Raw genomic sequence first — 22,153 nt, forward strand, 5'->3', positions numbered from 1 at the left:
CTCTGCGCTGTTTGCGTGAGAAGTTAAGGCTACTTATACCGTACTACATTGATGAGTGAGAAATCACGTGATTGGTGATGATTGATATGGAGGTCATCCTGCTCCGTACTAGTATGTAGTTTGGGTGCAGCTTTGAGGAGGGCTTGGACGACTCAAGTTCCGCAGCCCAAGTAAGTCCCTTTTGTACAAATAGTCCGCCGTACCCAAGCGTTCCGTGAACCCTGCCCGATACAATGACCCACCCCCTTACCAGTCATATTCTCCACCAAGACATCTAAACCCAACAGCGCTACTGTTGGCACTGCTCTATCATAAACATGGCAATAAACTTAGCAACCTAGCATCATTGCTTAGGCCCCTATTGGCTCTTCTGGATCTATCTCCAAGCCCCGAGTGGCTTAGTGGCATGACGGGTGCTGGGGGTGCTCTCATGCTATACTCCGTCACCCACGTCGAGGTCATGGGTATGTGTGCTTTGTGCCAACGTGCCATGCGTACGATGCATGCTAACGAGAATGTTGACAAAATTCTATTTCATGTCCTCCTGTGCCTGGCTCTCTCCCTAACACTAATGCAGGCCCCTGAGCAAATCAGAACTGCTGCATCAGATAGCCTTTCCTATTTTTTATTTATTTAGTTTATTTTCTATTCATCTTTTCCTTTTTCCTCACATACAACCCAACCCAGACACGCCAGACTGAGGGAACGATACTGCAGAGACAAAGGCTCTCTCCAGAGCCACTAGCAAGTACCATTGATGACAAGGAAAAATGCGGTGAATTTTACGCCGAGGAATCGCAAAATAAGTTTTTATTACTGAGCTGTACTTGATGAAGCACCAGGTTTACTGGTCCTTGTCATCGTTCCGGTGCCATCGAACGCGCCCTGGATCATGACCGGGCACGTCAATCCTTCATCCCAGGTGGACTTTAAAAGGCCATGAAAGTCGCAATGAGTCGCCATGGGAATTCTTCACAACATCTGCAGTCACTGTCTTCTCATACTCTCTTCCAACCGTCATGTCTGATCTGCCCATTCCTTCTTGGCTGGATGTCTCAACAGCCTCGTTCCTGTCTACGCCCGAAGACACGACGGACACGTTAGATCCTCGCTCTCTTTTTCCTGAAGAACAGGTTGCGAACAATGCTCCATCATACGATAATGGAAGCAGTGGCATCCTGTGCAATGCATCTAATGCCCTCTTTGCTGATCCCCTACTCTACGAAGATTCTTTCCTCCCGTCTGAAATTCACAGACAACTCCCCGTCCAATTCCAGGCGCAACAAACCAATCAAATGCCGCCATCCCTTGTGGCTAGCAGTCCCGGCTTCCGGTCCGTGTCCGGGGGGCGTGGCTTCCGCCGGGAAATGCTGCAGTTGGAGTCGGCGCCGCCTAGGACTATTACTCCCAGCGATCCTTATCTTCCTACAAAGCCCGCTGCTGCGGAGCAATGCCCCGCCAGCAATCACACAAAGGCCACGGTGAAATCCAATGGGTCTACCCATTCTGCTCCGAGGACGAGAAAAAGGCATGTATCCATTCGCTCACAACTCTCTCATGGCAATTGAGCGAAGCTGTAACTGACGGCTAATTCATCTAGGTCATACATCAGTCCAGAGAGCCTTAAATGCGACCATCCAGATTGCGAAAAAAGACAGCCCTTCAAACGCCGGCAAGACCTTCGGCGTCATAAAAGAACTATTCACGACTCGCCTGGCTCCTTTGTCTGTCCCTACGAGGGGTGTTATGAAACAAAAAATCGAAAGGATAATCTTCAGGAGAATATTCGCCGACGCCATCAAGAAGCAATGAGTGCTGATGAGAGCTCCAGAGGGTCTTGACGAAGGAATGGCAGGTTGGTCCTACAGGTGGGTTCATCCGAGCGATGGTTTGATGTTTGGTTAGTCATTGGGCTCATGTTGTAGAAGGGCATGCGGTGAGATAACTGAGTAAGTTACCACTGTCATATACAGCTAAAGTACCCTTACAATGACTTCACAACATTAGTCACGCAGCCATAGTGATAATCCACACGCAAGATTTTCTGCATTCAGAAGTATAAACACTATCATGCTAGGTCCTGAGTCTACCAATATACCTCATGGAAGGGCTGCAAGGCAAAACTTGTATATCAGCTTGCCATTCAGCATTGTACGTGATATATCCTGGTATGAAGAGGAGTTTGGCTTCGAATTTACCTAATGACCTTATTTGTAGTGCTCAAATTGCATTCCATTGGTTACACGAATTGAATCATCGATGGACATAACCTAAAAGCATCTGAGCCAGAATTTCAACCATGCAGCCATAACCTATGATGGCATAAGGTTTTGATAGTTAATACGCGTTGGAACCAACCGCAAACATCAAATTTCCAAACATTGTCATCTCCCCCCGATTCGGTAAATGCTTCAGCTAATAATTTCAATTCATGATTCTCAAGCGCGTCATCTTGATCTCAGATTTTGGCCGGTGAATAAGTCAAGCATCAGATAAAACAAGCTCTTGTGAGGGAATAAAAGTCTCAGATGCAATTCTCACATGACTCAAAATTGTAGAAACTGCAAGCCACAAGCCCTTACTCCTCTACATTATATTGCATACCTGTTGCTATGGGCGCACTCATGGTTTTGTTATTGAACCCAAGGTGAAGACAGGGTTCATTTAAATAGACTGGTCTAGGCGGTTCTAAAGGTCTTCTACCTGCCGGCTTGTATGACGTATCGGCACGATTGTGTAGCTATGACTTGCAAAGCTTTAGTGAAATCTACTAATCTCCAATCGTCCTTGAAAGGTCGATTAAGTGAATTATCCATAAGACTAGCAGATTTGCTCATCATTCGTCAAACGCTCTGGTGTTACTAAATCCGTCTATACACGTCGCGTCAAGTGTCTGAAGTAGGTGTTATTGGGTCATTAGGATGTCACTTCTCTAGTTAAATCGTCGATGCTGGGCAACCGATTACTTGTGGTGAAATGGGTATAAATGTGTCGTTCCCCTCCTGTGGAATCAGGCCATCCTCCTTTCAGTGCAGTAACTCCCAGTTCTATTGATATCAAACCATATCTCTTTCCACTTGAGCTCGTATCAAGTCGACATAATGAAGTTCTCCACTGTTCTTCTGGCTTCGGCAGCTGTTCTATCCGGAGCAAGTGCTAGAGTCATTTGGACAGACTACGAGCCTAACAAAGTCTGTTGGAAAGTGTGCTTTCATCATGAACCCGAATGTCCTCATGAATGGGTAAGAAGAAAAAGCCCCTTCTATCGACTAAAGTAACAGAATATTACTAACACTTCACACGTGCAGCATGCTCACAAGTTTGCGGTAAGGCATTGCTTGACTTACCTCTGATTGTATCCCCGGGAAACTGCTGACATTGCTAGGATCATTGCTGGAGTTGCTGCAAGTCGTATGGGGAGGAGGATGATGGCTTGTTTAGATGGCTGAACCATTGATGAGTCCCTGTTTTTGCTCTCGTCATCGACATGAGGAGAGTGCATTCTGATTTCTGCGGGTATTAAGGATATTCTGGTTGGCTGGAATCGCCTGGATTTGGCTCATAACCATCCTTCACAAAGCAGTATAGTTCCGTTGTCAGTAGCTTCTCTGTTCCGGTATTTACCAGAATATGCACTATCGTTTCTACTGTCTAGCCTATACTGGAAATGGAAGTCTAAACACTTTTTATTTTAGCGGTGTTGGTGGTTGACATCATACTTGTAACTAAGAATACCACAACCATCAATTAACAGCAGCGTGAACGAGGTATTTAAAGGCTTAAATGCTGTTCTAGTCCAGCTGTGTATTTGAACATAGTGTCGGTCGTGTTATTTACTGGTAATATCTAACTTTAGCCGATTGCTGGTTAAACTTGCCAAGGACCGGGACAAGCCCTCCACTGATCTTGACGATCTGCCACTTAATCCACACAGCAATTTTCATCTGGAACTCTCCAACTGTGATCACGCTCTTGCCAATCTGCACATCCAGTCCACCAAACATGACCCTGACCCGAGACCGGCTGGCGTCCCTACCGGCCAGCTTCTTTAGAGCCGTCGACGACCGAGATGTCGACGCCATAGTCGCCCACTTTGCGCCGCATGCCACTTTCACCGTGCAAACCGACCATGTCACAGTCACCGGGGGCGACGAGATCCGCCTCGTGTTTTCTGCCTTTATCCAGTCAGCTCGAACGATGCGTCATGAAATCACCAACATCGTTGTCGACGAGGTCAATCGCAGGGTTTCCACCGAACAGACTTATGTTGGAGAGTTGATGGATGGCACCCAGAATGACATGCGGAATTGCAACGTGTTTCATGTTGATGGGGATGGCCAGTTTACCAGGGTGGTGGTTTGGATGGCGGGAGCGAGTCCCCTGAAACTCCCTTGAAAGCCCTTCAGGGCACGAGGCAACCTCCGTTGCTAGGTTGGAATGGTACGGGGGCCACGCGGGAAAGCTTCCGACATGAGGATGCTCACATTGGTCAAGATTCAAGCCTCTAGATCACGAATAAGCATCCGCCCATAACGCCATCCGCTAGAATGAACAATGCACGTTATGGCTCCACATGAGCCAACGCTAAGCTCCGAATGGCCCAATCAGCATCCATACTTGGAAATCCAACAAGCAGATATCTTGATAACTAGAGATGGCCCATTCCCGTATTCACACAAGAGCAAGGTTAGTATGTAAGTATCGCCGGTGCGGTGACTAATAGCGCTGCTTGCGGTAGATAGCCACTCGATCACGCCTTCCGAGCTAAAACCAAGACGCAAGGGCCCTTAAATACTCGAATATGTCTCATGCACTTCTTCTGTCGAAATTCTTCGACGAAGTAGGCAGGTAGATGCTGGACAAAATGGGCCGATTGTCGGTTTTCAACCGAAAACGAAGAGCCGCGGATGGCACTACCCCCTCGGCCGGCAGTAATGAATCCCTATCACCCCCTGCAACGGCAGCGCCTTTGAATGATGCAGAGAAAATCAAACCGGTCAGCGAAACAGCGGCCATCGAGCAAGAAACGGAACAAGATCCCGAAGTTGCAGCACTTCCCCTTGAGGTCCGCCAACTGGTCAGCCTCACAGACGATCCCACTCTGCCCACCATCACCTGTCGCTATTTCCTGCTCTCCCTCCTCTTTGTTGTCCCTGGGGCTTTCTTGTCGCAGATGAGCCATTACCGTACAACGCAAGCGCCGTATTCCGTCTTCTTCGTGCAGATTGCCTGTCACTATGTCGGCCACTTTCTGGCGCGGTGGCTCCCTGCCTGGACGATCCGCATCCCGCTGACGAAATGGGCATTCAGTCTCAACCCTGGGCCGTGGAGTATCAAGGAGCATGTGCTCGTCACCTTGACAGCAGCATCTGGCGCGACCTACAATCTGGGCTACGCTCCCATCTCGATGGCTGAACTGTTCTATGGAGAAAGAGTGCACCCGGCCGTGGCGATCTTCTTCATGTTTGCGATTGTCTGGATTGGATATGCCTTTGCGGCGATTGCGCGGCAGATCTTGTTGTATGATCCTGCTTTCATCTGGCCTCAGGCCCTGATGCAAACCACCCTGTTCGAGACGTTCCGGAAGCAAGACACCTCATCCCCATTAGCCAAGCGTCAGATGAAGATCTTCTTCTTTTCCCTCCTGGGAATGACGCTCTGGCAGTTCCTCCCCGAGTATGTCTTTCCGTTCACCTCGTCACTTGCCTTCCTCTGCTGGGTTGCGCCCCGGAACCCCGTCGCCAATTTTATTGGATCCGGTATGGGTGGAATGGGCTTCTTGAACCTCTCCTTGGACTGGTCGAACATCAACTGGAACGGCTCATCGATTCTGCTGACGCCCTGGTGGACGCAGGTGGTGTTGTTCTTGGCATTTGCCTTCAACTGCTGGGTGCTTCTCCCCGCGGCCAAATGGGGAAACCTGGGCTCATACAAGCACGGACTCATGTCCAATTCTCTCCTCACGACGAATGGCACCAAATATCCCATCCTGGATCTGCTGACCCCCGACTTTCGCCTGAACCAAACGGCCTACGAGGAGATCGGCCCCATGTACATGGGGCTCCAGAACGTCTGGGCGACATTCTTCGACTACGCCAAGGTCACGGCGTCGGTGGCATGGGTCGCTACTTTTGGCTACTCCCAAGTCAAGGGGAACCTCCTCAAGATGTTCAGGTCCCGGGATAAAACCTCCCAGACCAAAGGCGAAGGCATCAATCACCAGTACACCGACCGCCTCAACGTTCTCCAGCGATCCTACCAGGAAGTCCCGCTCTGGTGGTACCTGGTGCTGTTCATGGCCGGCTTCATCATCCTCATCGTCTCCATCGCCTGCGGCTACCTCTGGATCCCGATCTGGACCGTCTTCGTCGCCCTCGGGAGCGCCGCTGCGCTGGTCCTCCCCTTCGCCTTCCTCTACGCCGTCTCGAACTACCAGCTTGCCGTTGGCTCCTTCAACGAGCTCATCTACGGCTACATGGTGCACACCAAGGCCGGCGAGGGCCACCGGCACCCCTGCGGGCCCTCCACCTACGGCTCCATCGCCGGCGACGCCTGGTACCGCGCGCAGTACATGCTCCAGGACCAGAAAATCGGACACTACATGCATATCCCCCCGCGCACCGTCTTCTTCTCGCAGGTCTTCGGCACCGTCCTCGGCATCCCCATGAACTACGCCGTCATGCGCTGGGTCCTGTCCACCAAGCGCGACGTCCTTACCGGCGCCAAGCCCGATCCGCTGCACCAATGGACCGGCCAGTCGCTCATCTCCTCGAATACACTCGGCGTGCAGTACGCCGTCATCGGACCTGCCGAGCTCTTCAAACAGAGCGAGATGAGGCCGCTCCCCTGGTCGTTCCTGCTGGGTGCGTTGCTCCCGCCGGTGCTGTACGGCCTGCATCGTCTCCTGCCGCGCTGGCGCATCGATCTCTGGAACGTGAGCATTTTCTTCTCCGGGCTGGCGGTGTTCTACGGGAATTTGAGTACGGGATACACGTCTGCCATTATCGGGGGGTATGTGGTCATGTACTGGGCGTATCGGAAGCGGTTCGAGGTGTGGAAGCGGTACAGTTACATGATTGCAGCGGCGTTCGATGCCGGGTTCAACCTGAACATGCTGCTGATTTTCTTGTTCTTTGGGTCGGGGAAGCAGATCTCCATGCCGAATTGGTGGGGGAATAATCCAGATTCCGTGGAGAGGTGTTTTGCTTTGGACTAGTCGTGTTAGTCTGTATATCTACTGTTACTTCTAGACCGGAAAAGAGACTTCCCGTATACCCGTGTGAGATCAACCAGGCTTCCTGTTGCCGTATATCCAAGAAGGCCATACTGCTCCAGAACAACCACAGTTTCCACAAGAAAACTCACGTCTGCTGTGGCTCAGCCATGACTGCATTTGGTCGACTAGACCCCAGTGGTTGCCATCCGAAGTAGATTCACCGGTCTTCCTGGGTTCACCTAGGTTCAGATTCTTATTATCAACAATCTCCACCCCACAAACCAAAACATGTACTCAGCGATCGAGACAGTACTGGTCATGACATACCCAATCAGAGTATCTTGCAGGTACTGACCCAAGACACCATAATCGGTACGGAGTACCTAGGGAGCACGGCCCAAAGCATCCAGTTTGATGTCAACCCCGGATTCTCCGCATCCCCACATTTCCCCGCCGGCGCTCAGCAACAGCGCTCTCTTGTTCGGCCGTAACCCCACCGGCGGGATGATCATCGTCTCGGTCCAATGGCTCCGGACGACGCCACAATTGCAGGGAAAAATAAGCTTGCTCCGCTCGGGGATTCCCTCAGATTGGGTTCCTGGGGTATCTCTTCACTCTTACGCCGCCGGAATGACCCTACCCCACTCCGCCGGGCCTATGGCACCGCTGAGGTATATAAAGGCTTGGAAGACTCTTCTTCAGCTCAATTGAACAGCACCACTACGCAAGCACCAATCCAAGACCAGCTACCATGAAGACGACCACCGTTGCCTCCCTGCTGTTGGCCGGGACGGCTCTTGGCAACCCCGTCCACCAGAAAAGAGATTCCGTCACGGCGCAGGTCAACTTTGCCAATAACACGGGCAAGCCACAGCATCTCGCATCGGGAATTTTGTATGGGCTTCCGGATACCTCGAATCAGATTCCTGTATGTCTTCGATTCTCCCTTACTACGAACCCTCCTGACAAGGCATAGACCAAATTCTACACAGACATGGGGTTCAACTACAATCGCGCGGGTGGCGCCCAGGTTCCGGCACCTGGAAGGGGCTGGATCTGGGGACTGGATGAGTACAAGGTACTACACTCACCCCCCTCCTGCCCAGAAAAAGGGAGTCTTATTTCCTGAGAACGACAGACCCGCTTTGCGTCCGCGCTCTCAAACTACAAAACCTCCCGCCAGCACGGCGCGAAATTCATCTTCCTGATCCACGATCTGTGGGGCGCCGACGGAACGCAGAATTCCTCTGCACCCTACCCGGGCGACAACGGCGACTGGACCAGCTGGGACAACTACCTAACGCATCTTCTCAGCGACATCAAGGCCAACCGCATGACCGACGGCCTGATCATCGATATCTGGAACGAGCCCGACCTCAGCTTCTTCTGGAATCGGGATCAAACGCAGTACCTGCAGATGTGGGGTCGCACGTTCCACCGACTCCGGTAAGTCCTGGCGTCTATTCCACAGTACGAGTCACTCCAATGGATAGACTGAACTGAACTGCGGTTAGCTCCGAGCTCGCCGGCGTTGAGCTCTCCGGACCCGCATCCGCGGGCGAGCCCCTCCCCGGCAACAACTGGTGGAAGAACTGGGCGTCGTTCGTCGCGACCAACAAGAGCATCCCCGACCAATACGCCTGGCACATGGAGGGCGGCGGCGGCGACTTGCTCTCCGCGCAGGCGGGGCTCGTCTACTGGCAGACGACGTACGGGCTGCCCGGGCGCCCCATCAACATCAACGAGTACGCCGTGCTCGACGAGGAGGTCCCCGCCGGCTCGGCGTGGTGGATCAGCCAGCTGGAGCGGATCAACGCGGTCGGCCTGCGCGGCAACTGGCTGAGCGGGTGGAAGCTGCATGACTTTCTCGCCAGCCTGCTGAGCAAGCCCAACGCGGACAACAGCAACTACGACCCCACGGGCACGGGGTACTTCCCCACCGGCGACTACCAGGTGTACAAGTACTATAATCTGAACATGACGGGTCACCGGGTGGGCACGCTTCCGTCGGCGGATCTCAAGCTCGACGCGTATGCGGCTGTGGGGGACGATCGGGTTGCGCGGGTGCTGGTTGGCGTGCGCATCGCCACGGGGACGTGGCAGTTGCAGTTGAATCAGCTGTCTGCGCTGGGGTTGCCGACCAGCGGGACGCTGAACGTGCATACCTGGGGCTTCCCTGTTGCGTCGAATGTGCATTATGGTCAGGTGGATGGGCCGAAGGATCTGGGCTGGTATGGACATGTCTATTCGGGGGATTCGGTGACGTTCCCGGTTTACCAGACGGATACCACGTCGGCGTATGCGTTTGAGTTTAAGATTTAAAACTTGAGGTCAGCAGCCGGTATTCCCATATCAGCCAAGAGAGGGTCATAATCTGCTCTGAACGACCGTCATCTTACTGTCCCGTGGTGGCAGATCGAAGTAGTCTAGTGGTTTACTGATTGAAACATCATTCCCATACTGTTGCTGAGTGGATTTCTATCTCTAGCCAACGCCAATCTTACGGAGGGCTTAGACCTATTGGATTACATAGCACGCTGTAGATATCTTTGCAATCGGCTGGGTCTCCCGTAACTCAGCGATCGAGCCAGTTGGGATCGACTCGGTGGCGGGCTTACAATATCTGCCACGTCGTTCATCCCATACTTGTTACCAGTCCCCATCCAAGTTGTCCACCGTTTGCAGCTTCTGAAGGTCTTCCAAATCAGAGGCGAGCTGGCGGGCCGATGGCCTGGCTGATGGGTCCACTACAAGCACATCCCGTAGCAGGTATTCGCCAAACCGACGAACCTCCGGCGGAAGCTCGGGCTCGTTGAGCAGCATGTCCGCCCAGCGGCAAACCTCCGGGGACAATTCGAATCCTGGATGATGATGGTCAGAGTCCGTTTGTGAATAGAACGGAGCATTGGATCCTCCCCGAGCCTCGCGGAATTCTTGAAGCCCTGTCGATCCCATCACAGCCCAAATAAGGAATTCAAAATATATGCATCCCAGCCTCCAGACACAGTCGCGTTTCGATCCATTCTTCCCCTTGGCCTCATGCGGGGCACGATACGCCTTCTCAGATTGCCGAGGGGCGCGCTCAATTGGATCTGCTATCAGGGTCCGTAGATCCAGCCGCAGAGTTCCCCACTGGAATGTGGAGCGTGAGTACTTGCACCATTGAATGCTGCGTGGCGTAATCTTGCGTAGTGAGATATACCACTCTTCTGGATCGTTTTGAATGACGAAGACAAGAGCCTCGGCGATGCCAGTCATTTGTGACAGGCAGAATCTGAGGAACCGTCGAGAGGAGTGCATATCCGTACCCAAGCTTTGCTGCCAAACGTCAGCGAGGCTCGGGCCAAGGACGGGGAAAATCAGACGCATCGTCTCGAAAGGTAATATTCCGCTCTGTTGCTGCGGACGATATGATGCAACTGCTCGGAGCAGATGCCACGGGACATCCCAAAAGCCCCCTTGAGACAACAGAAGAAACGGAGGCTCATCCATGGCCTTAGAGAAGGGCCAAAGCGCGACAACGTAAGGACCATCAACGTCTTCGCCACCGCGATAAGCTGGAGGAAAGTCATGGTGCGCAGGGTGAACTTCAACAACTAGGGATCCATAGTCGTGATTATAGAAGGAGTTTCCAACCGGCAAGAACAGCATAATCCCGTCCTCCGAGTTATAGTGTTGACCTTCTTGAAGTATAGTGGCAAGGTACTGGTGCTGTCGGAGGCAGAACAACTCAGCCAATGTCATCCATCTATCGGTCTCCATCGGACCGACAGGTCGTGAGCTGCTCGGAATGTTAGACCCCGGTGGAACAGTGAGCGATCCAGTGGTCTGAGAGATGTTCGACTTGTATTTCTCGAGAAATTGCACCGACGAAATGGGGAGATCGCGGTCTGTTAGCGGAGACTGAATCATCGACGACTGAAAGTGGGCCCCAAGATAATGATTGATTCCTATGTCCACAAGGATCGCAAACCATCGCTGGCGGTCGGTGAGGATACCATGCGCCAGTGTCGATGCGCCGTATCCGTAAAACCCAGTCTCCTCGAGGACCTTGCGGACAACACGGTATGTGACTAGCTGGCTCAGAACATCACAAGGAACAAACTCTCCATCGAGGCCGGTCACTCGCCGTTGCTGCAACTCATATTGCAGCCAATCGGTAATCCGCAACTGGCTCTTGTCAGTGTGTGTCAGCTCAGGATGTTGAACTGAAGCTATACTTACATCAAGAGAATTTCGCGCCAAGAGGCCTTGCCACAGCTGTCCCATTTCCTTCTCACAATTCCAGACCCCTAGAATATGATACCTAAAATAGTCCTTGGCATAAGCCAAAAAGGGATGGCTCTCCGCTGGAGATCTCCGTTGCGCCATGGCCGTCTCGGCCAAGGTTTGGCCTATGTCGCATTTGCCATTTTTGCGGGTCTTGAGCAGTTCCAGGGCGACTCTTTTGGTGTTAACGGAGTCTCTGAAGACGCTGCTCACGATTCGAGTTGGCACATTCACAGCAGACATTGTTGGAACGACTGTGCGAGATACTTGACGGTCGAAAATCCCGTAGTTGAGATACGTTAGAATGACCCGGCCAATTTCTTTATTTGTTTCGTCTGGGTTGATGGGATTCAGATTTTCTGGTTCATCGCCCCGAGCAATAAAGAACTGCTTGACACTATGGTGGGCAAATCTGACAGTCTGCTCTTCTTCGTCTATGATGATCAAGCATTTGCAACTTGCAAGGGCCGCATGAATATTATTGATTTGTCGTGCAGGCTCCCATGTCGTGTCACCGGGAATGACACTGAGTGCCTCACATAGTTCCCCCACTGATAGGGGCCGTCGCGCAGCCATAACCAACTGCACAATCCTGCGGCGATGCTGGATGTTTGAGACACCAGTTTGCTGTAGAACTCGCCTAAATGTTTCTGAAAGGCTTTGCGGAAGGCTTTCAAGGGCCTGGAGAATTGCCTCGTCTGTCTGCTCCATGCAAATGCAGTCGAGTAGCAGTGTGGCCCAGAGAAACCTAACTTGTCAGACCCCGTAGTCATTGATTGCAGCCGGTTGAGGCAGTGGTGTAGGGGGGATACATACATTCCTTGGGCCCCAGTGACCAGGGCATGTTGGATCGACAGAATGATAGCCGGATTTCTAATACACAACCTGTCTGACTCGAGGCGCTCACGTAGCTCGGCGTCGATGTAAGCATCGATGTCGGGGTTGTTCTCGGGGATAGGCAGTGTCCACTGCGCATTCAGAATGCCAGCTGCGACTTTGGCATGATCCCCCGCGTCCTGCCTGAATGACAGGCACATACGAATTTTCAAGTGCTTTCGCAACTGCTGCAGTATCTCTAACGTCATCTTTCGCTCTTTTTCCGGGCACTCATCGAGTCCATCCACAACCAAACTGTAAATCGGATCCACAGAAAGTAGTTTTTGTACAAACTTGACAATCGCTTGCTCGTCGGGGTCCGCAAGTGAATTGTTCCAGAAATTATCGATCTTCGTCAGGTCAATAGGCTGTTGCGCTAAGAGTTGTCGTGCAAGACATCCGATGATAGTCCTCGCAGTCAACGAGTCCGAGACATCGAATCGGCAGAAAAAGTACGCAACTGACCCCTTCGAAGCTGAACAAAACAGGTCATCAACCACGTTTGCCAGCAAGGTTGTCTTGCCCGACCCCAGTTTGCCGGTGCATAGTAGGGCGCATGAGGAAGGCGTGCCCTTCCATCTTTGGTACTCACTAGTGCTCGCGAACCAGGTTGTTGTGCCCTGTTTTCGAGCCTGCTTCCAGGACGTCTGGTAGTCATATGTGGAACAAGCGTCAAGTATCCGGATTCTGAGAGCCACTTGCTGGCACCGATTCCGAGAATCAGACAATTTAACCATGATCTGCCGAAACCGAGAATTCTCCCTCGCCTCCTCTTGGAGGCTTTGACTTGACAGTAAAGTAACTTCTTCCACAATGACAACTGACCACTGTTGAAGGTCCTTCTCGAAAGACACCAAACAAGAGTCCGATATAGCCGATGTGAACTGCGATAATGGGGACTTTTGCAGAAAATCCACAGCGTGCTTGCAAATATTCAAAATCACAATGAAATACTCGCATAGTGCATCCCGCAGTCGCTTCGAGCGAGGGTAAAGCAAGGCCATATCCTGATATCGGGGAGCACTTCTGCCTGCGTTCATAAACAGCATTGAGATTTTCTCCAGGTAAGAAGCGCTTTGAGTCAACATCTAGGCACAGTCAGTAATCCCGCACCGTTTTGCAATCGAGATATGAAGACCTTCAAAGTCAGCCTCACAGCCGCCCAGACTCCCGAAGCAACCAGGTTCTGTGATCCTCCTACAACCACGTCGCCTATAGATGCGTACTGTTGCACAGCTTGCAAGACATGTACAAAACGCGGTCCATAGCATTGCCTCGTTGTCCGTTGGATATCACGGTTGATTTCCGCGGCCAGGCGGTTGACATCGTTTGCATCTGGGGGATGGTCTTTGAAGGCCGCGATCGATTCGTCGAATCTTGCTCTCCGATTGGTTGAGAGCACTGCTTTGAAGCTGGCTAGCGCTTGCCCCAGGCGTATCTCAGGCTTGAGCTTCGAGGCGTTTGCTATTGGGTGTTCCATGGTGGAGTCATGCTGTGGTTCTTCACCCTCATCACTGCGAGTATTCTAAAAAAAACTTGGGACATTTCAGTTTGCTGATGACCAGCCGATGGGTTTAAAGACTTGCCGGCATTTCGAGTTGGAGGCGACATGATGGTTTATACGTTCCCGCCGATCCGCAAGGCTGACCAGAGACAGATGAGGCTGAGTTTTTGACTCCTTAAGGTAATCCCTGTCGTACTGACCAATAAAGTCATGACCAGCTATAATGCACTGCATCGTGCAGTGACATGTCTATTGTAGACGCTGACCGCCAAACGACGAGGCTCAAGGGGTCAGGGGTCATTTTCGTCTTTCAGGTTTCTTCTTTGTGTCATTGCCAACTCGCAGTGGATGCTATGACAAGCAGCAATTCCTTGTTGCTCTAGTTTTCATGCGTAACCTCTCTGGCATAATATACGCTGGAAGGCAGCGGAGGCTGTGAGATAGGAATCTTGATTCTGGCTATCGACCTAGAAGAGAGAGAGAGGAGAAAGAGCATGGAAAAAGCGATCTACATACAGCGAAGCAAGAGTGTTGCACTCAGCCTAAAGTGGCAATATGCGAATAAGCAGTAAACAAGCCGTAAACGAGCAGCGCTCATAGAGGCAAACAACGAGCGCCGTGATGGTACTTCCTCTACGAGATGATAGTAGTCGCAGATATGCAAAATGATATGTATGCAGCTTGCAACTCAGCGATCACAGAGACTTGCTCATTGCCATCGTGGCTTCATATTTAGTAGTAGACTAACTATCATTACATATTATATACAAAAGAAAAATGACCAAGTAAGACGAGTCTCGCTCCTCACAGACACACACACACATATATGTATATGTGTATATACATCATTCATCAACCCTTACTGGGTTCACAATCGATTACCAACCTCCACACACGCAGCGTCCGGCTCTTTGCTAGACGGGAACGACCCCTTCAAGGAGCCCACCCGCGAACAATCCGCCGGATCCTCACCATCGAACGCCGCTCCCTCACGGATAATACTCGTCTGACTCTCGCGATGCTGCCTCGTCTGCTCCAGATGCGACCGATTATTCGTCCTCCGTGATGACATCTCCACCGCGTCGGACCGATCCGTCGGCGCCGAATTCGAATGCGACATCTTCGACATATGCACCAGTTTCCCTAGGATGGCGTACTCGAGCTTCAGCTTGACGCTGTACACCATGGCCTTGAAGGAGACATGGACGTGGAAAAGGCCCGCGTACTGGAAGGTGACGATGGCGGCGTCCATGAGGATGAAGAGGATGTTGACGATGACCAGCTGGACGAGCGTGGAGCGGTACTGCTGTCTTGGACGGAGCTTGAGGAGCTGCAGCGAGGCCTTGGTGTAGATGATGGAGAGGATGATTTCCTGGATGGAGAAGCCGATGAGCTGGATGCGCTCGAAGATACTAAAGGCTGGGGTGAACCAATCGGACCGGGGCGACTGCTCGCCCATCTCGAAGACCCAGCCGATGGTGTGCAGGATGACTCCGTCGATGATGATCATGGCGAGCGTGGCGCGCAAGACCAGGCGGGAGTATACGACCAGATGGAGTCGGGACCAGAGGACCAGGGACTGGCCCGTGACCATGGCGCACCATCCTACATCGGCGAGCGCGACGGAGAAGTAGCCAGGGTAGATGTCAAAGATGAGGAGGATGTAGCCCAGACCGAAGGGGAGAATGCCGATCGAGGAGATGAGGAGGGCCCAGAAGTAGAAGCCGCCGCGCTTCTTGAAGGTGGTGAAGCACAGGACAATGAGTTCGATGGCATTGTACCAGGAGACGGCGATGAAGCAGGCAATGGAGAAGTCTTCGGCTACGTTCAGGTCGTTCTTGGTGCTGCGGATGATGGCCATTGGGTCATGGTTCCGCCAGCTGTGGAGGACGGTGTTGTTGAAACATGAACGACAGGAAAGAAAGCTGTTCAGACGGCGGGGAACGAAGGCAAACGACGCCCCCTACCCTGGGCTGGGTCGCTTTTATGAAAAGGGCTGTGTGTTCGTTCGTCATTTTAGGGACCGGGCAGACAAGAGCAAAGAGGCTTTGCACTAGCAGGGTTGATGCGACGGCATTGGAGCTACCGAGGGACGATAAGACCTTCGCTTATTTCTTCCTTACAATCGCCGTATCATTCGACGCTCGCTTGGTCGGGGAAACAATTCCAGAGGCTTGAACTCTACTAGTCTCCGGGTATGGCCGGCCCTCATTACTTATTCCACCGCAGGGCTGTGATCGACGGCCTCCTCTCCCTGATTTGTTTGGCTTTTGCGACCCTGGCTCGATGCACGAGCAGGCTTCCATGGTCGATCGCGCGATCACTTGCGAAAAGCCTGGACGGCAATCTGACATGCATACATAGGTACATGGATTTTGAGCCATTGAGATCCGATCTCGGGGGCTGGTCTCATTTGGTGGATCCCCTCCAGCTTATCAGCTTAAAAATGAGATTGTATAATTGGGGCTATGATAAAGCGCACCGCCCGATAGGAGCAGTTCCCTACAACGCATCACCTCGTCTAGCCACGGCTAGTGTCGAACGCCTGCCAAACGACCTACCGATATCTGTCTCGGATCTGTCTGTGTGGTTATGTGTGGTTATCACATGAGACTGACCACTGGCTTCGACCGTTTCATCAGCCTCAAACGCCGAAGGGTACGCCGTAGCCATGGCTCCAACGACAAGGCCTTCGGTTAATTATAGCATTTCCATCTAACGGCCACATCAGGAAAGAGGGCAGTGACATGATTGGCTGTCCGTTCCGGGGTGACCCCGACTCTCCTCCGGTGAGTTTGTTACAAGGTTAAACTTAATGGGGTTCCAGCCAATCAGCTGGCAGAGTCCACAAATGACCTGCAGCCACAAGATGCAATGGTGGCGCGCAAGAACATTCGCGAATCCACTCTAATCGTGCTCCTAGCCAATCGTAGCAAGCGACACATCAGCCTGCTCCACTGTATACAGACAGAAAAATCGCTCACTGACAAGGAGCGGACTCGGTGTCAAGGAGATGAACCATCACCACTGTACGGAGTCCTGTGTAGATTCAGGCATGGACTCAGGGGTTGGCTATAACGTCGTACTTTCGGTATATACAGCCGATTAGCTCTCAAACGACGATGGTTTAGCCACGTGGTTCGCAAGGCTATCCCCAACTAGTACGGAGTACGTAATATACGAAATGGAGATGCTAGCCATGATCCAGCCAGTTCTGTCGTTCCAAGCCGTGTGCTCTATTTCGTCTATCATGAAGCAGGGCTATACGTTTGGACATTCGCAGAATGAGATGACTCGTTTATCAGGACACAAACTGTTGTCAACTCCAACCGGAGTATTCTGCTATGCAGTACGGTTAACGACGATTTAGGAGACATGTCCTATCAAGTTTTCACCAGATCAAGTGGTGCTTGACATGGTTGTTTCTGAGAGTGGAGTTTTCCCCGGATTATGCCACGGCGCTGGTCCATCCCATTGATCAAGTGGTGCGGACACAGTTGCTTCTGGGGTGGAGTTTTCCCCGGATCATGCGATGGAGTTGGGCCAGGATCGCTCCACATGGCGGGTCAAAGGAGAGGGCGACATGTTCAAATGATCAGTGCTATTGACTCCGTGCTCCTGAGAGCAGTATATTATTGTTGGACTTCCCTGCCATCGAATGGCCTTAGCATCGATGCACCCCTGTCAGCGAGGCTGTCGTTCGAAGGTTCAGATCCACTGAGTACAGCATCGTCTCGCGTTCAGATAGGACACTGGGTGTGTTTAAACTGCAGGTGGCAGAGTGTGCTAAGGTACTGTTGCCCTGCGAAGAACCTATGCCTAGGGCAAGTTGCGAACCTCTGTCCACCTTGATGGCATATATTTCAATCAAGGACCATCTGTCCTCGATATGCTGTTCGGTATACTTGGGTATGCGTATTGCCCATGAAGGAACTACGGTCTACGTTGACATATTCGCAATCCTTGTCTTGACAATGGACTGGCACGCTCAGACCGTTCTTAGCAACCAGACCGACGATCCGGTTCGGATCCGTCCCGATAGACAACCTCGTGATAGCGAAATTTGCAGAATAATGATGAGATACTCCAACGCTCGCTCAAAATCCGCCGTAGTTTCTCCAACAATTCATTCACATCACCACAAGGAGCAACTTCTGTTTATAAGGAGAAGACAAGAAAAGAAGGTCCCCTTTGCAATCATCGGAACATCCCGGAAACCGAGAACGAATAACCAATTCATTTGATAATAATATTGCTAATAGAATCAACCCTAGCACTTTTTGTACGTAAAAATAAGGCCACCTGCCCCACGGGGAAGAACGTAGATCACTCTCTGGAAAGAATAAGCTCACTTTTAGCTACCGGATTATACATCCATTGCGCTGCTCATGCTCATCTTGTAGGACCACGTTGGAATTGAGTGGATATTCTCCTCCAAAATGTAGTCTCATTACCCAATAGATGTTATGTAAGAGGTTTCAGCCGTGTATGAATTCTGTGCCCGGCAGAGGAGTATATGAAGGATGGAAGGCATCGTCGCTTGACTCCCAGCACAGTGAGCAAGACAACTACAATGACCCGAACAATCCACATTGCCGTCCTCGACGTCGACATCCCCCCTCGCAGCCTCTACGAGACACATGGCCTCTGCAGCGCCCATTTCCGCCATGCCCTGCAAGACGCCGCCACCCGCTTCAACGCCCTCACGCCGGGAAGCGATATCCGCATCGCAGTGACACCATATGATATCCGCGGGGGACACTATCCTGACTTCCGGCACCTGCGCAAGACCCAAACCCCGTTATCCGAACACAGTATCGATGCGATCCTGATCACGGGGGGCGCGCCGGGCGTCTACGAGATCGACAAGCGGCCTTGGATGCAGACGCTGGCCAAGTTCCTCCAGACGGTGTTCCGCGAGTATCCCGCCGTGAGGATCATGGGCACATGTTTCGGGCACCAGTTGATTGGGCATGCGCTGGTCGACTCCGGGGCGGGGGACGTGTATGTGGAGAAATGTCCACTGGGGAGGGAAGTGGGGATCCACACAGTCCAGCTGAATCGGGACTTTGTCGATGCGTTTCCCCTTGCTCTGGGCCATCTGCCGAACGGACAATTGAAGATTCAGATGTTCCACGGCGATCGGGTGATGGTCAAAGGGGGCACCGAGGGCGTCTTGCCGGAGACCGCCGCGGTCTCGCTGCCCGCGCCGTGGGTGAATATCGGGAGCACGCCTCTCTGTCCGATCCAGGGAATGTACTACCCCGGCCGGGTGCTGTCGGTGCAAGGACACTACGAGCTGGACGCGTGCGGGATGCAGAGTATGTGTCTTGAGTTTGCGCCGCTGCTGGGCTGGACGGACTCGAAGCTGGGGTTGTTCTTGGAGCAGGTGGGGGACGATTACAATGGGAGACAGGATGATTCAGAAGCGTTTGCGTTGGCCGTGGTTTGCTTTCTGGCTGGGGAATAGAGTTGCCGGGTTTAAAACTGATACTAACTAGATAGAATTTAGACGGCGTTGGTCTGCAAACTCTGCTTTTTCACTCCCGTCAACGCCTTCATGTCCATCCATAGTCCTCTAGAAATGTCTCCCAGCGCGCCGGCACTCTCGACGACGGGGTATACCACGCAGATGATGACACTGGCCCAGATCCAGATCAGGGATACGACTACCCAGCCGGTGAAGAACGGCTTACTGTACACGTAGCTGGTTCCGAAGAGCGTAAAAGGCACGAGGATCACGGCGATGAGGATGAAGACGAGACTCGCTCCCTGCGCCAGCCGTTCTGCCTTGCGGACCAGGACTGGATCCATAGGCTCGATGTGCTCGTCCTGGAGGAACTCGACAATATCATTCTTTGCCGGCGCTGATGTCGCTTTTTCATCACCGTCGGCAGCTTTCGGTGGCTGTCTTGTGTCCTCCTGAGGCGTTGGAGCCACACCCTCAATGCCCGGCACCACCTGAGCATCCACACACGGATACTTCTCCGGGAAAAGATAGCTCAGAAGCACAGCCGAGACGACCCCGACCCCGAACGAAGCAAGATTCCCTGCAACGGCATTGGTCCCATCCCCGGTCGTCTCGACGTTAATCGCCCCAGACCGTTTCGTCGAGGTAACGAACCAAACCACGATGCCACAGGCAAAACCGATCCACGGCGCCACGATCGCAGCAACTGTGGACATCCGGCTCCAGAGCAGAATCAGCCCGACGGGCACCGCGGCCCCGCCGACGATGACACCCAGCACGGTAAGGACCCAGGTGAGACTCAGGCCGACTGCGTTGAGGATGCTGCAGAAGGCGGACAGCACCAGCGCGTACAGCGCGATGGCCCAGTGACTAACCCGGACCAGGGTAGCCGAGTCGGTGCGCGGGCGGAAATACGTTTTGTAGACGTCAAAGGTTAGAAGCGACGAGACGGCGATGAGCTCAGCGGAGGTGGAGCTCGTGACGGCCATGAAGAGGAGAATGAGCATGAGGACTGCGCCTCCCTGGCCGAGGAGCGTTATAGCCGTAGCCGGGGCAGAGAGTCCGGCTGCCACCTGGTCGGGCGATAGCGGATGGGGATATGTGGGAAAGGCGGGATTGTTGGTCAGGGCTGCGCACCCGAGGCCCATGGCTGTTGCAAAGCCAAACGGGATCCCTGCGGACGTCAGAACACGCGCAGTCACAGACGAGGAGAGATAATGAACCGACCATACCACGCGATCCCACCCAGGAGATACGCCTTGACCGAAGTCTCCGGCCGCGAGGCAATCGCCCGCTGCCAGTACGCCTGATCCAACCATACCGTCGTGAACCCGGAGACAAAGATATCAATCGCAAAGACCAGCCCGCCAACCGACCGAAAAGCCAGATACGACCCGTCGGTATTCCGCGCGATCGGCATCTCCCGCGACGCCTCCTGCAGCAAGTCATACAGTCTGCCTGGACTCCCGATCAACTCACTCCGCGCGGCAACCAGAAACCCAAAGACCAGAATGGCCACAAACAGGATCACCGTGTGCGTATAATCCGCAATGAAGGTCGATCGCAGCCCGCCGGCAATCACATACGCCGCGACCACCGCCGGAATCAGGAAAGTCGCCGCGTAGACATTCATCCCGGTCAGTGCGGCGACGACCTGCGCCCCGCCGAGGACCAGACACGCGCCGACGAGCATATTCGTCGCGAGCCCGTTGTACAGGTACGTCAGGTGCGCGACGGTCCCGTGCCGGGCGCGCACGATCTCCGGCATGGTGTGTGCGCCTGGGGCGTGGGCTTTGATCTTGATCGCAATCAGCGCGAAGAGGAGGATCTGCAGGGTCCCCATGGCGGCGTACCACATTGGGCCGCAGACGCCGTAGCTGTATGCGAAGGTGGAGCTGGTCAGGAGCGTGGCGGACCAGGTCCACGACGAAACAATGCCGGCGGAGATGAGCCCGGGCTTGACGGATCGGGAAGCCGTGTTGAATTCTTCGGCTTGATGGGTGGAGAAGGTTGTGTAGCGGTTTTGGAGCCAGGTGAGGCCCAGCATGAAGAGGGCGAAGATGCCCCCGATGCCGATGACGATGCCATAGCCGGCGCTGGGGGGGAGGACCTGTAGATCGTTGGAATGGGCCATCTTTGTGTCTCACCCTCTCAGACTCATCCTCCCCGAGGAAGGAGGCGTCTCTGCTGCTGTTATATAGATTGTCAGGTGGCATCGAGAAGGGATATACATACCCCGCATGCTTATCATTGGAGTATCCCAGTAGGTGATAAGAGTCTGACAGCCACAGAACGCTTGTGAACTTATCTGCAAGAATCCAGGCTCCGTTAGCAGTTGGAGTAACTGTATCAAGCCAGTTAACACTCGAGCCCGGAGTTGGGGTTGTATTGATATTGGCCAGGTTGTTATCAGGATCGTCCAACAAATGTTGATCACTTCCTCTACATACTCCAATTCATCAATCGAATAACCAACCATCTATCCAATACCGATCTCTCCTCCAATCGAGCAAGGACGAGGTGATATGGATATGAGGCCGATAGGGTAGTTGAAAGAATGAATGACAGAGGCCAGAACGACCCCTGGTATCTACTCCAATGGCGCATTCTGCGCAACAATATCCGAGAATGCTCGGAAGATACAGATCTTCGGTTCCTTTCTTTTCCCACTACTTCTCTAAGCGGCGCCAAAACGACATCAGTACCTCGGCCTGCCCGATAAGCCTCGATGTAGATCATCCTCATACAGGTAATTGAACTGCCTATTCAAGATGGTCGTCAGCTATGCTAATATACTGATCAGGTGTCGATCATCGGC

General features: G+C 52.8%; 8 protein-coding genes across 8 annotated transcripts; 4 read left to right on the forward strand and 4 right to left on the reverse strand.

The window, feature by feature from the left end:
• Positions 1-165: 165 nt before the first annotated feature.
• AFUA_6G03120 (uncharacterized protein) lies at positions 166-2,611 on the forward strand. Its single transcript, XM_077804947.1, has 3 exons — positions 166-1,528; positions 1,601-2,151; positions 2,218-2,611. Exons 1-2 carry the CDS (start codon positions 1,020-1,022, stop codon positions 1,839-1,841), a joined length of 750 nt encoding a protein of 249 aa, XP_077661083.1. The 5' UTR covers positions 166-1,019; the 3' UTR covers positions 1,842-2,151; positions 2,218-2,611.
• A 1,222-nt stretch (positions 2,612-3,833) lies between these two features.
• On the reverse strand, positions 3,834-4,323 carry AFUA_6G03130 (uncharacterized protein; the record flags this gene model as incomplete). Its single annotated transcript, XM_742670.1, has 2 exons — positions 3,834-4,171; positions 4,215-4,323. 2 exons carry the CDS (start codon positions 4,321-4,323, stop codon positions 3,834-3,836), a joined length of 447 nt encoding a protein of 148 aa, XP_747763.1.
• A 415-nt stretch (positions 4,324-4,738) lies between these two features.
• optG (OPT family oligopeptide transporter) lies at positions 4,739-7,578 on the forward strand. The gene has a single exon (XM_742669.2). The coding sequence runs from the start codon at positions 4,853-4,855 to the stop codon at positions 7,214-7,216; it is 2,364 nt and encodes a 787-aa protein (XP_747762.1). The 5' UTR covers positions 4,739-4,852; the 3' UTR covers positions 7,217-7,578.
• Positions 7,579-7,865: 287 nt separating this feature from the next.
• On the forward strand, positions 7,866-9,638 carry AFUA_6G03150 (glycoside hydrolase family 39 protein). The gene is made up of 3 exons (XM_742668.2): positions 7,866-8,144; positions 8,355-8,662; positions 8,731-9,638. Exons 1-3 carry the CDS (start codon positions 7,968-7,970, stop codon positions 9,536-9,538), a joined length of 1,293 nt encoding a protein of 430 aa, XP_747761.1. The 5' UTR covers positions 7,866-7,967; the 3' UTR covers positions 9,539-9,638.
• AFUA_6G03160 (uncharacterized protein) lies at positions 9,639-14,023 on the reverse strand. The gene is made up of 4 exons (XM_077804948.1): positions 13,500-14,023; positions 12,302-13,449; positions 11,441-12,233; positions 9,639-11,386 (listed from the first exon to the last, which is right to left on the reverse strand). The coding sequence occupies exons 1-4, from the start codon at positions 13,839-13,841 to the stop codon at positions 9,866-9,868; spliced, it is 3,804 nt and encodes a 1,267-aa protein (XP_077661084.1). The 5' UTR covers positions 13,842-14,023; the 3' UTR covers positions 9,639-9,865.
• A 710-nt stretch (positions 14,024-14,733) lies between these two features.
• AFUA_6G03180 (uncharacterized protein) lies at positions 14,734-17,117 on the reverse strand (the record flags this gene model as incomplete). The annotated part of the gene is made up of 3 exons (XM_742666.1): positions 14,734-15,790; positions 16,081-16,143; positions 17,038-17,117. The coding sequence occupies 3 exons, from the start codon at positions 17,115-17,117 to the stop codon at positions 14,734-14,736; spliced, it is 1,200 nt and encodes a 399-aa protein (XP_747759.1).
• Positions 17,118-18,381: 1,264 nt separating this feature from the next.
• Positions 18,382-19,335, forward strand: AFUA_6G03190 (type 1 glutamine amidotransferase; the record flags this gene model as incomplete). Its single annotated transcript, XM_742665.1, has 1 exon — positions 18,382-19,335. One exon carries the CDS (start codon positions 18,382-18,384, stop codon positions 19,333-19,335), a length of 954 nt encoding a protein of 317 aa, XP_747758.1.
• A 38-nt stretch (positions 19,336-19,373) lies between these two features.
• On the reverse strand, positions 19,374-21,469 carry AFUA_6G03200 (sodium:solute symporter family protein; the record flags this gene model as incomplete). The annotated part of the gene is made up of 2 exons (XM_742664.1): positions 19,374-20,509; positions 20,563-21,469. 2 exons carry the CDS (start codon positions 21,467-21,469, stop codon positions 19,374-19,376), a joined length of 2,043 nt encoding a protein of 680 aa, XP_747757.1.
• Positions 21,470-22,153: the final 684 nt, after the last annotated feature.

Source organism: Aspergillus fumigatus, chromosome 6, assembly GCF_000002655.1.
Source record: "Aspergillus fumigatus Af293 chromosome 6, whole genome shotgun sequence".
Lineage (NCBI taxonomy): Eukaryota > Fungi > Ascomycota > Eurotiomycetes > Eurotiales > Aspergillaceae > Aspergillus > Aspergillus fumigatus.

Coding starts and splice junctions, on each gene's coding strand:
- AFUA_6G03150 (XM_742668.2), top strand. CDS start 7,968: ATGAAGACGACCACCGTTGCCTCCCTGCTGTTGGCCGGGACGGCTCTT. Junction 8,145..8,354: donor ATACCTCGAATCAGATTCCT/GTATGTCTTCGA, acceptor TGAGAACGACAG/ACCCGCTTTGCGTCCGCGCT. Junction 8,663..8,730: donor CGCACGTTCCACCGACTCCG/GTAAGTCCTGGC, acceptor AACTGCGGTTAG/CTCCGAGCTCGCCGGCGTTG.
- AFUA_6G03160 (XM_077804948.1), bottom strand. CDS start 13,841: ATGGAACACCCAATAGCAAACGCCTCGAAGCTCAAGCCTGAGATACGC. Junction 12,234..12,301: donor GTCACTGGGGCCCAAGGAAT/GTATGTATCCCC, acceptor CTGACAAGTTAG/GTTTCTCTGGGCCACACTGC. Junction 11,387..11,440: donor TGGCGCGAAATTCTCTTGAT/GTAAGTATAGCT, acceptor GACAAGAGCCAG/TTGCGGATTACCGATTGGCT.
- optG (XM_742669.2), top strand. CDS start 4,853: ATGCTGGACAAAATGGGCCGATTGTCGGTTTTCAACCGAAAACGAAGA.
- AFUA_6G03120 (XM_077804947.1), top strand. CDS start 1,020: ATGTCTGATCTGCCCATTCCTTCTTGGCTGGATGTCTCAACAGCCTCG. Junction 1,529..1,600: donor GCTCCGAGGACGAGAAAAAG/GCATGTATCCAT, acceptor TAATTCATCTAG/GTCATACATCAGTCCAGAGA.